The 14,026-nt window shown below is 32.3% G+C and overlaps 1 protein-coding gene across 1 annotated transcript in view; it reads right to left on the bottom strand.

Moving 5' to 3' along the window:
• Positions 1 to 14,026, bottom strand: part of LOC106686484 (neuroligin-1) — a gene marked incomplete at its 3' end in the record, with an annotated part of 107,927 nt that overhangs the window by 88,709 nt on the left and 5,192 nt on the right. Inside the window, 1 exon segment of the mRNA XM_067051045.1 lies at positions 1,244 to 1,396. Coding sequence (XP_066907146.1) covers positions 1,244 to 1,396 — 153 coding nt within the window.

Genomic DNA, 14,026 nt, shown 5'->3' with positions numbered 1-14,026 from the left:
TTTATTTTAGTATGTATGAGATCGTTCATCGATATTACCTATTGCCCACAAATGCGTACAATGTACAATGTAATATCTATCAATAAATAAATCTATCAACATTTAACCAAAAAAAAATTTTTTTTTGACTGATTATGAGGTGAATATAATTGTATGAATTATAATACATATGGATAAACATTGTTATTATGGTGGATTATTGTTGTTTATAGGTTTAAAGTACATGAATATGAGGCAGTGGTCCCGAAACGTTGTGCTACAATATGTTAGTTTAAAATAAATTACATTCAAATTGGAAGTTTATTAACCTCAAAGAATTTTTATTGAATATATATTTTTTTTGTTTCATTCACGTATATATAGAAAATATTGTAAGGAGAAGTATATCGGACGTGCAAAACTTCAAACTCGATTTTACAGTGAATATACGCGTTTTTAGATCCCCTGATTCCAAATAGTCTCTTCCAATCGCATTCATTCTTCATTTGTTACCGCCTATATTATTTTCTCCTCTCAGAAGAACAAGTTTTTTATAAATTCTATAGGATAGAAGGGTGCGAGTAATGTAGTGTAGCTTGTTGTTACCCTTGATAGATACCTGACACTAACTCGCCACATATGATAATAAAGATGGTTAGGACCAAGGCATACAGGCTTTATCACCTCTTAATATCTGATTTTTCTCTCCAAATAGAATTACTAATTTATAAAAGTATACTTAGGGGCCACCCATAGCTCAGTGGTTAAGACACAGTCTTACAAATTTGATGTTTATTGGCGGTGCCGGTTCGAATCCGGCCTGGGACGTCGACATTTTTCATTGCGTGGCAGTCCCACAAAATGAAGAACTTTGACCCCCAACCATGGTTAGGCAGTATAGGACTCCAATGGGAGTTTTGGCCGAAAAAAAAAAGAAAAAAAAAAGTATACTTAGATCAGCCCTATTCAACGAACCACTTATAACAGCGAAGAAAGTCCAACAGTTTGGAAGTAGTAATATGAGATGTATAGTGAATAGTATTCTTCTTTACAAAGAGAGAAAACTGACTATGACATTTGGACTGCCAATAATGACCGATTTCATCTCCCGGAGACACATAAAATTCTTTAATAACATCCAACACTGCACTGACCAAGATATTCAAACCAACAGGATAACCACAAGGGTGGCAAACAGACATATAATATTTTATTACTTAAAATATATTATATATAATAAGTAAAATACATGAAACTGACTCACCAAAAACTCCGAGCCTGTAGTTGACCGTGATGAAGATGACGTGCCCAAAACTTGCGAGTACACTGCCATCGTAGTGGTTCCCGGAGTTCCAGTCGAAGGACTCCCCGTGTATGTAGACCATGACGGCGTAGGGAGCTTCCACGCCTCTTGCTCCTGTCAAATGTAAACAATAATATTAAGGAAAACATTTCCAACCACTTTTTTTTTTTATACATAAGAATATTTTTTATTATTATTCTTTATTTTTTAATATTACATATATCTTTTGGCATGCAGTTATTACTGCAAATTTTGACTTATCTTTGGATATATATTTATCGTTCGTACTAGCCCACGCTCAGCGGAGAAGGGGTAAATTAAAGAAAAATAATAATAATGATAAATGGAAAAAAAAACAATGAAGAATAAATTGCTCCTTAGGAACCACGTTTTTTACCCCCTTTGGAAATAACGAAAACCCCGAAACAATATGCCCACAATATAAATAAAATATACCCCTATACATAACAATTATCGAATAATGACCACTGGCGAATACCTTTACATGTAGGTAACAGAAAACCTATGGTGTTACCTCCCACCTGTTGAATTATCGTAATATTAAGTGAACATAACAAAAAAAAAAATAGGCAAATTAACAAGTTGAAAGCAGTGTACATGCATAAGAAAGAACAGCAGAACTATTTGTACAAAAGTTTAGTAAAGAGAAGAAATATATGTACACAGAATGAAAAAGGAAAAAAAATGAATTATTATCAATTAATAAAACAACAAAAGCTTATAGGTTGACTTAACCTTTACCAAAAATGCTTACCCTTATTAACTAAATTTACATTATTATACAAAAGAGTATAAAAGCGATTATAAAATAAAAAAAGAAATTAAATTTAGTTCGAACCCTACGTAGTCTTTGGTTGTACTCCTGACAGAACACAAGGTTGTCCGAAATTTCCTTTCCGGTCACCATCTCACCGTCCCCAGAAGTATGAAGATGACACCTGCCACAACTCTCCTATCCAGGACGTGCTGAAGAAACGTTGCCACGCACTGCACTATATCCCCACTTCTAGTGTTAATGACCGCCCATTAAAGTAGAACACAAAACATATACGATAACATTTCTCATATGGTGATATCTTACTATCACCACTTCACATTGAACAGTCGTGTTCAAAAACCAAAACTATCCCCTTCACAAAACCAAAACCCACTCGTCTCAACTTATTGCTCGTGTTTTTTTCACCATGACAACCATCACACCTCTTGTATACGCATATATCGCCAGTGTTTTTATATCACCTTGGGATCCGTAAATTTATTTACACTCATTAAACAGTCTCCGCCCAGGGTTGGTATAAATTCGTGAGTGGAAAAACCTTCCAATGAAGACATTCCTGACGTTGTACATCTACCTAATCTGAAAAAGGTTTTTCCCTTATCCTGTTAACCGGGAAATTCCCTTTTTAATTTTAGAGCATAAAACGGATGGGGACTTTTTTACTAGGAACTGTAAGTACGCCATGGCAGGGGGACGTAATTTCATATTATTATTTTTTTAAATTTATACTTTAAAAATATATATCTTCGTTTATTTATATATAAAGCACAAAGGAAAATACAAAATTACTAACAAATGAAAAAAAAAAGAAAATGGAAACATGAAATTAAAAAATTATAAAGTTTACAATAAATAAATATTTTTTATTTAGAAACACAGGAAAAAAAATATAAAAAAGTTAAAGACTACAGGACAATAAACAAAAGCACACAAATAAAATAGAAATATTTAATTTAAAAAATTAAAATATATTTATACGAGGAGAAGTTGGTTGGGTGGTGCGGTCGAAATAAAACAATAAGTTGAAGTAACTTATTAAGTCTGCCAACGTTTCGGCCAGAACTTCTAGCCTTCATCAGGGCTCTTAGCTTGAAATCAAACCGCCAAGATATATTTATATGTAAAAATTCAAAACTTAATTTCCGTGTGATATATTTTAAAACAATAGGTGATACATAGCTACCTTACAATCAGGACACCAGTGTGTGGAACCTTTTTTGTAGCAAACTCGGCATTTTATGGATTTAGTTTTTCCTATATCACTTTTCATTTGTTGAGGAAAATACCTTTCAAGTTTAGGTGAAGAGCAGCTTGTTGATGCCTTAGGGTGGGTTTTCACTGTGTTGTATTATCTACCAATTTCTCTACACACTCCATCAAAACGTGTGATCGATTCAAATGACCTTTATATTTTTTGGTATATAATATGTACATTGAAGCTGCACATAGTCGTTCGAAAATATATGTCCCGCCCGTCCCAGGGCGCAACGTATATTGTAAGTACGTATTCGTATGTATTCGAAATCGTTTACGTTTGACGTAATTATGCTCAATACTCAATACTCTCGGTTAAAAGATTGATATTCTTGGTGAATATTAAATGATATAAAATGAATCTCAATGTTTTTTTTTTTACTAATAAACATTAGTTTAAAATATAAATATTGCGTTCTCGTATCACAGATGACCAAATAAAAGTTGACGTCTCAGGAAGAAAAATCATAATATAGTTGACGATGTGTGTTTTATTAAGTTGTGGAAAATATTAAATTTAATGTGATAATATTCCTAAAGTAATCTGAACACCAAAGCATCCCCATAATTTTGAAGATAAATTAATTTTATTTTTAGTGAAAAAATAACATTTTCAATTAATCACGGACCTCAGGGTAGTATCCTTGGTCCTATCCTTTATACAGTTTTTACAGCTGACATTCCAACCCACCCTAACACTATTCTCACCACGTATGCCGATGACACATGCCAATTGTCAATGAATAATGATCCTTACATTGTATCCCAATCTCTCCAATCCCACATCACCACCCTTGAAGAATGGTGCTAAAACTGGAGGATTAAAATTAATTCCAATAAATCCCACCAAATCACATCTACCCTTCGTCATAAGCCCATGACCTCTTGCCCTACAGTATCCTTTAATAATACCCCACATATTCCTGTCGAACAGATCCGTTACTTAGGCCTACATTTCGACAAACGACTGACATTTAATGACATTGGGTTCTAATGACTTGGAAATGAAAAACTTCCAGGATGTATTCCCTTGGGATAATGCCACTTCAATCCGGTACAAGAACAACGGAACCCAAAGATGAATCTTATGGAATAATTAAAATCTTTTCAGATTCATTCAGAACCAGAGCACAATCCGTTAATATTAAAAATAATCAATTTTTCTGATTTAGCGTTTGTTTTTTTTATTCCCTTAAATTAGAATTTTCATGTTAATAAATATTTTTTGGGCTTGATTAATGAAGGATATTTTTTTTCTGCGTCCACGAAATAAGTTCTTAACTTCACACTCTTCGACGTAAGCCCATGACCTCTTCCCGTACAATATCCTCTAATAATACCCCACTTATTCCTGTCGAACAGATCCGTTACTTAGGACTACATCTCGACAAACGACAGACATGGAATTCTCATACAAGACTAAAAAGACAACAAACTGCTCGTAGATTCCGACTATTGCAACATTAACTAGATAAACGGTCTAAATTGCCAATCCATTACAAAAGACTGATCTACATGACTATTATAAGGGGTATCTGGACATACGGAGTTGAGCTATGGGGCTCCACTAAACCATCTAATTCCTCTCGAATCCAATCCTTACAGTCCAAAATCCTTTGTCACAAATCAAATCATCCGTCGGGACCTAAATGTCCCCTATGTTGCCGATTTGGCCAGAACCAGATACCAATCCTTCCATAAAAAACTTCCCAACCACCCAAACCAACTCGTTTTTAACCTGGCTTCTCCTTCTCTATCTAATAATCCTCCTAGGCGTCAGAAAAGAAGATGGCCTCGAGATCTTCTCCTTTAGAAATGTTTTTGGAGTTCTATCAATGGGTATATTCTCCATATGTTTTTATCATGTCATAATATCACTTACAGCAAATTTACTTGATGTGTATATATGTATACAGTTGTAAGTATCAATAAATAAATTATAAAAAAAAAATTAATCACTTACCTACACCAATTCTATACCTAGAACAAATTACATACCTAGTTTGTAACATATTCTGGTATTGCCATTTACTAATGGAATGTTGCAATTTATTCCTGCAATTAATCATTTGTGATTAATCATTTGCATAATTTAATATTCCATGTTACAGGAAGGCGTGCAACTATAACGATTCACCCACCCACTCACTCATTCACCCACTCACTCACTCCAACCTTGACAAACATCATAAGATAAATATAGACTAAATTAGTTGCTCCTTATTGGGGTTCCGGGAAATAATGTCGGGATAAATCATTATATGTTGTGTTGACACAGCTTTGAACTTTGGCACCTCAGACTGTTCACATTTTGCACAGGTGTTATGTATGTATCCTTGCCTAGCATTTGCTGAAAAACTAGTTACTCTATGTGTAATAAATAATGATGTAGGAGTTCTGCTATTTTTTCTACTTCTTTTAAATGGGTCCCACCTGAGGAATGGGAAAACACTGGAATAGATATTATTTATTTTAGTGAGAATATATATCACATGAACCAGAGCATAAAAGGTGAGAATATTTCTTGTCAATTTCGACAAACAACAACATTACCAAAATAATCTCATTGTATTACATTTAGTTGTATTATATAATATATCTGACGCATGCTGAACAGATTCGATACTTAAGACTCCATCTTGACAAGAGACTTGTAATCCACATACAAGAATGAAACAAGAATCTTCTCGTAGATTTCGATTGCTACAACACCTACTTGACAAACGCTCTAAACTTCCCATTCACTAGAAAAAATTATTATACACTATGATAATCAAACCAATTAGGACATATAGAATTGAGCTCTAGGGCTCTACAATACAAAATCCTTTATGCTCCTTATTACGTTACAAATAAATTCATCCACAAAGACCTTAACATCCCATTCGCTGCAGATTTGGCCCAAAATAGATGTACATATTTTTATTACAAACTCCTTACCCATTCTAATCCATTAGTTCTTAATCTCTCAACCTTTTCAATCCCTGAGAATTCTCCTAGGCGTCTGAAAAAAAGAAGGCCACGGGACCTTCTAATTTAGATTAATGCTTGAAGCACCACCAATGGTTCCTTCCCAAGATTTTCAAGTGTAAATGAAACATTCCACATATTTACTTATTGTATTTATTATTTGTACAGTTGTAAATTGCATTAAATAAATTATAATATAATATATACCATGTGTTTAAGGAAGATGTACTCCCTCATATTTCAAGTTACTGCCATCTAGTGGCGGCTATATGAAGTAGTAGGCTTTGTTAGCCATCTTGGCTTCTAGAACTGAAGAGTATACACAGTCTCAAAAGCCACATCATTTTCTGGCTGATTTCAAAAATTTACCTTGAGTTTATGTTGAGTATAATTTCAAACAGCAGCCAGGCAGAGAGATATGTAGGATGAATGAGGGAAGAGAGAAACCTCAATACAGCATCACCATAGTCAAGCACCAAGTAATACGTAATGTCTTCATAATTCTTTGTAACCCCGTTTAAATTAATACTAAAAATTCAGTTAACAACTAATATTGTACACCTTTTTGGTATAATGGAAGATTATTGATTGACCGTGTGTAAAGATGAAAGGAATATGGTTCGGGTGCGGTCAAAAAAACTCAAATAGTAGATAATTATACTATTTTATTGAGCCAACGTTTCGCCCCACGTTGCAGGGCTTCGTCAGGGCTAAAAAAGATACAAACACATAGTTACAAAAGGAAAAAAAAAAGTGTAAAATAACAAGAGATGTAAATTTTTCTTTTTACATCTCTTTATTTGTATTTTCTTTAATATTTCTTTTCTAATCTATCTGTTACTATTACCCTTTACATTTACTATTTACAACCTTTAATTTTTCTTATTATATCTTACTTTTTTACATTTTATACCCCTGTTATTTTACACTTATGTTCTTGTTTTTTCTCTTCTTTTTTTTTTCCTTTTGTAACTATGTGTTTGTATCTTTTTTAGCCCTGACGAAGCCCTGCAACGTGGGGCGAAACGTTGGCTCAATAAAATAGTATAATTCTATTATTTGAGTTTTTTTGACCGCACCCGGACCATATTCCTTTCAATTTTGGTATAATCGTTTGTGCATAAACTAATTCAAGAATAGAGGTTAATTTTATTTTACTCCCTTGCATAATTTATTTCAAATACAGTCCGCTCCATTTATACCAGGAAATTATAATTAATTCAGATAATATCCCCCAACATTTTATCCCAGGGAATATCTGAATTAAACACGATGTATAATATAATATTAATGCAGCCTTTATAAGTGGGAAATCCTCCACTGACTTGGTTTTTTTTTAGAGAAATTTTTTGTTTATTTGAACGCGCTAATTCCGAGAACTACTTGTCCGATTTATTTATTATATTTCTGAAATGAACAGTTGGTTGAAAAAAATTAGGGTTTATAAAATGATGCTACGACTCATAGGAATGGAGAAGTATTCATAAACGTCAATCAATCTATAAAACTATAGAAAATTTAGTATTGGTTCTGCTCCCCCTCTATTATGTATCATTTATTGTGTACCTAACTTTAATAATTTTTACATTGTTTATTTTAAAATTATTTTCGTTGTTGTTGGATGGGGCTTTTGGGCGCAAAACCCTAAGGTTCCCTACACTTCTCACTTTATAATTCCATTTCAAGATTTGAAATAATTTAATTGCTAAATAAGTTTGAATAATTAATTATTTTAGATTTTTTTAATACATATGACAAACGTTTGGGTTTAGATCTTATTCAAAAGATTATTCTTTTTTAAGAAAATTAAAACCATTTCTAAGTTTTTTTGGTCATCACTCAGGGCATCCGATACACTCACAATCTATGCAAGTTCATGCAATAGAAATGACATTTCTCAAATATATGACTGACTGTAAGTACACTGTTGCAGTATTGACATTTTGGCGGTGGTTGCTTATTGATCAGGTATGCAAAATTATTTTCGTTATTATGTGACGTACTCAACTACCATCCCCACTCCTCCTAATGCAAATAGTTCACTCTGACTTTGACTTCCGTCAAAACACGTATGAATTCTGTCTCGTTCATTTTCATTTTATTTTATTCTTTTCCCTTCTCACCTCTTAATTTGTACTTTCTTTAATATTTCTTCTTTTATTTTATCTTTATTTTTCTGTTACTATTACCGTCTTAATTTATTGTTTATAACCTTTAATTTTTCTTATTAAATTTTACGTTTCACTTTATACCTCTGTTATTTCCCACTTTGTTTTTTTTTCTTTGTAACTATGTCATGTGTTTGTATATTTTTTAGCTCTGACGAAGGCCTGCAACGTGGGGCGAAATGTTGGCTCAATTAAAATAGTTATTACTTTAATTATATTATTTCAATTTCTTGAGACAAGGTAATTATTTACTAAATAAATCAAAATTTTTATCCTTTTTTGTCTCAACACTTTTTATTTTTCACCAGTCCAACGTTTCGGCCATTTTAGCCATCCTCAATTATAATTTCTTCCTCACATTGATTTAAAGTTACTTTTGCAGGCTATTCTGCCCAGGTCATTTCCTTTATTATAAGTTAAAAGCCTATTTTTTAACCATTTATCATGGTTTGTTATATGGTAGTGAATTTTTCGTAGATAATCTTGTATAAGAAAAGTTAAATATTTATGATTTTAAATTTAAAAAATAGGCTTTTAACTTATAGTAAAGGAAATGACCTGGGAAGAATAGCCTGCAAAAGTAACTTTAAATCAATGTGAGGAAGAAATTATAATTGAAGATGTCCTTGAGGATGGCTAAAATGGCCGAAACGTTGGACTGGAAACAATAAAAAGTGTTGTGACAAAAAAGGATACAAATCTTTGATTTATTTAATAAATTGTTATTACTATTTGAGTTTTATTTGACCGCACCCAGACCATATTCCATTCATTACAGAAAATGTATTAAAAAAAATTTTCATAATGTAAGCTAATAGTATTGGTTCATAAAACTGACACTAATACTTATTTTTTTATAATAGGGATGACTATTAGTGATATTACAGGAGTTAAAAAGTACAAGTTACTATTGTACAAGTCAGTGGAATCGTATTAAATTAAATCTACAAGACTAATTGTATTAGTTTGTACTTTATTATGAAACAGGCCCCAGGTAGGCGTATATGACGTCAGAATTAAATAACTATAAATAACTTGAATAACTTCTAGTACAATCGAACAGTTTTTGTTTTTAAAAGCCCGGAAATATTCGAATGTTTCTTCAATTTTGAAAAATATTTATTACAAAACCTTCTTATGTGAATAAATATATTTGTAATTTACTTGTATTTTTATCAGCAATTCATTTAAAAACATGACGAGGGCCCTGTTTCATAATGAAAGCTAATAGTATTAGTTCAAAATACAAGTATAGTGACACGTGTTAATTACACTAATATTTATTTAAAATAAATAATTCAAATTTTATCCATTATAGTCTCACAACCTTTTATTTCTCTTATAAGTCCAACGTTTTGGCCAATCCGGCCATCTTCAGGGACAATCTACTTAATACAACTTTGAAACTGTATAATTTAAAGAACTCAACTCCATGCAGGCTATCCTGCCCAGGTCAAAAACATCAATTTCTAATTAGTGAAATATCACTTAAAACAAAGTCAAAATCATTTATCAGCAGACACTATTCCTTAAACTTTTATCACAACAATTTAAGAGAAATAAAAGGTTTTGAGACTATAATGGATAAAATTTGAATTATTTATTATTAAAAAATTACCAGTCTCAGGAAAATATTAAGATTATAAACTAATATTTATTTTTTTACATAGTAGGGAGGACTATTAGTGATATTACAGGAATTAAAAAGTACTAAAGTACAATTTACTACTGTACAAGTCAGTGTAATTGTATTAAGTTAAATCGAAAAGAATAATAATATTACTTTGTATTATGAAACAGGGCCCAGGCCTCTGGCTGTTTCGTATTGAATGGACCCAGGCATAGATTCCCAGACGGGGCTAGAGACCTATCATACAGAAAGACCTTTAGGTTATGCGAGATTGCATAACGAGCTCACCCTTAGTTCGGTTTTATTATTATTTTTTTAAAAATTATTTTGAAGTAATTTTGGATAATAAGTAGTGAAGTCAGAGATTTTTTTTCTAAATAAACTTTTATTTAACAACCTCATAATCATGGGCTAATTTAGGAAGATGGGTCGTATGAGACCCAACTCCTACTGCGAGTAATTACATTTGAATTCTCGGATAAAAAATGTTATGGAAATATTATTTATAATTAAAATAATAATTAATTATAATTTTATTTGCCTTATCATATTATCAAATGCAATTAAATGAAAAATAAAAGTTTTCAATTGCTATTTTGTGAAACAGTGATAGATCGTTAATATGGAAAAACATGTCCGAGGTATTCAGCCATATATGTAAAATTATAATATTAAAATTATTTTTTTACTGTTGAACAGACTCGATACTTAGGAGTCCATCTTGACAAGAGACTTACTTGGAATCCACACACAAGACTGAAACGACAAGAAACTGCTCGTAGTTTCCGATTGCTACAACACTTACATGACAAACGCTCTAAACTTCCTATTCACTAAAAAAAATAGAATACACTACGATAATCAGACCAATTTGGACATATGGAATTGAGCTCTGGGGCTCCACCAAACCATCAAACTCCTCCCGCAACCAATCCATACAATCGAAAATCCTACATAAAATCCTTGCTGCTTCTTATTACGTTACAAATAAACTCATTCACAAAGACCTTAACATCCCATTCGTTACAGATTTGGTCCAAAAAAGATATGCGTCTTTTCATTCCAAATTCCTTAACCATCCTAACCCTTTAATTCTTAATCTTTCCCTGATAATCCTCCGAGGCATCTGAATAGAAGATGGCCACGGGACCTTCTAATTTAAATTAATGTTTGAAGTACCACCGATGGGTGGTTCCTTCCCAAGATTTTTAAGTGTATATGAAACATACAACATATTTACTTATTGTATTATTTTGTACAGTTGTAAATTAGATTAAATAAAAAAAAATAAAAAATAATTTTTGAAGAATACCCGCTCAATTTAACAACAATAAATAGATGTTTGGAAAATGGATCTTTCCCCAAATTTATATGAACGTCTCTATGATGTGGAAGCTTCAGTCACACTGGTATTTGATTTTTTAAAAAAATAGTACCATGTCTAAATTATAGCACTTATTTTATTTTTCAATGTATATAAGCGTGAATATGTATCCGTATGAAAGTGAATGTATGTAAAGTTACAGTCAGCTGTACAACTTATATCGGCTGATCGACAAGAGCAGAAAAGGTCTCTGTTCCTTTTCTATTTTTTAAGTCTTTGTTTCACCAAATGTTTACCTTTTATATACGAATATATTTGTTTTTCTGGCCAAGACTCCCATTGGAATCCTATACTACCTAACCATGGTTGGGGGTCAAAGTTCTTCATTTTGTGGGCCCGCCACTCAATGAAAAAAGTCAACGTCCCAGGCCGGATTCGAACCGGCACCGCCAATAGACATCAAATTGGTAAGACTGTGTCTTAACCACTGAGCTACGGTTAACCTTACGAATATATAGGTAGATAATTCTTAATAATAACTCTTCAAAACCTTTGTAACTATAATAAACCATAAGCTTTTGCTCCTGTAAATAAGAATAAACAAACTATTGTGTCTTTTCATACATGAAATATTCCTTTTTATTATTTCAGAAAGTTTAGTGGCGTTTGAGGACTTGAGTTATTCACTGCGTTTATGTCTACAGATTATATTCAGCCGTTATCTTTTGTTTTAATTATATTTACTATCGTTCTAATTGATTGCATATGGTTTAGTATGCTATCAATCATCACCATGGAAATTCAAAATTTTTAACCAATTTTTTTTGTGAGTTCAAACTTGGTAGCTCAAATTACAAGAAGCGTTACCATGACATTCGGGCTAGGATGTGAGGAACAGGTCATTGGACTAGGTGGTTTTAAAAATATTTGGCTGGTGACAAAGATTTGGATAACCAACCCAGAGGAACACCTCCACCAGCGATTGACAGCGATGAACTTACTGTGGAAAAAAACCCCTTACCAAACAGTTAAAGGACTATGGACCCCGTATGAATTAGAATTCTAGACTATCAGGCTTTCTCTATTTATTGGTTATCCCTTTTAAATTTCATTAGAAAGTCAAAAAGGTTCTATATCGAGCAATAATAGTCATAAAAAGAGTCATTTTATTGGTCTGTCTTAGGGTTGGTAAAAAGGACCAATATTACCTTTTATTAAGCATGTCCCTCCCCCCCTTTATTACCGGTACTAGTACCTCTTGGACTTGATTAGAGGCAGTAGCTGAAGCGTCATGAGACGTGCGTTCCACTGCCCACTAGGCTCAAAGACGAGTCTTTGCTCTAAAGGATAACCACATATAGTCAAAATTGGATTGTATATGACGACAGGAGTCGATGATGTCAGTGGTTAATTATCGACGAAAGAACGGGACACAATTGACAAAACCAATTAAAACATGTTTTCTGTGTAGTGGTCAATGGCAAAAATAATTCAATTCTCGTTTTTACCCCGAGGTGAAACCATCACATCCACTTCGTATACTGCAGTCATATTGACATAATGAAAAAAAAAAAAATCCCTACATTCGTTAATCGGAAGAGACCTATACTCTTACACTCATGACCGACAGTGAAGAAACTAAACGAACAGTTTTATGAAGTCCTTTCATATTCACCATGCTCATCAGACTTAGCTCAGATTTTCATTGGTTTATAAATTTTTTAAAAATTAAATTACCGGAAGTACCACTTATATTATAATTACTAAATGAAATAATAATAAATTAACAGAAGAGCAATAAATTAAAAGATAATTAATATTCAAACCGCAAATAATTGACTGTATTTTAGGTTTAGGAAGATAATAAGATAGAATATATTTCTGTGAAAGGCATAGTCTTGTACTAGGGATGCGTCATCGATGTCGATGTTTTAAAAAAATCGATGTTTTACCCAAAACATCGATGTTTTTAAGCCGATGTTTTTTTAACATCGATGTTTTACGTTTGTCCTAATCTTTACTTTTTTTTAAAAAAGTAACTAAATGAAAACAAAAAATTTACAGTATAAACAATTTCCTTTTAACAATGTGGTGGGATAAAAAAGGATCTCCAACCATCACGATAACGACGTAATAAAGATAAATTACGACTAGAAAAACATCGATGTTTTAAAATATCTATGCTTAATATTAAAACATTTGCCTAAAATACATACAACCATTTCAGTAACATAAGTTCTGTTCAAACGACTACGTATACTCCCGCCAGTCGGAAGTGGTTTTGCAAAAAATAATGCAAATTGACAAAAAAAAAAACGATGTTTAGAAATTTCAATGCTCAATATTACAATATCATTGCATACAATACATTGCCCAAAATACATCGATTTTTAAACAACAACTTCAGAAACATAAGGTCTGTTCTTACGACCACGCATTCTACGACCTGTCAGAAGTGATTTTTGGAACAAAGAATCAGACATCGATACAAAAAACATCGATGCTTTTAAAATATCGTTGCTTACAATACGTTACCCAAAATACATCGATGTTTTTGAACAACCATTTGAGTAAGGTAAGGTCCGTTACAACGACTATC

This window comes from Halyomorpha halys, unplaced genomic scaffold, assembly GCF_000696795.3.
Source record: "Halyomorpha halys isolate HHAL.00 unplaced genomic scaffold, Hhal_1.1 Scaffold828.1, whole genome shotgun sequence".
In the NCBI taxonomy this organism is placed as follows: Eukaryota; Metazoa; Arthropoda; class Insecta; order Hemiptera; family Pentatomidae; genus Halyomorpha; species Halyomorpha halys.
This window is presented reverse-complemented; position numbering and strand designations above follow the sequence as displayed.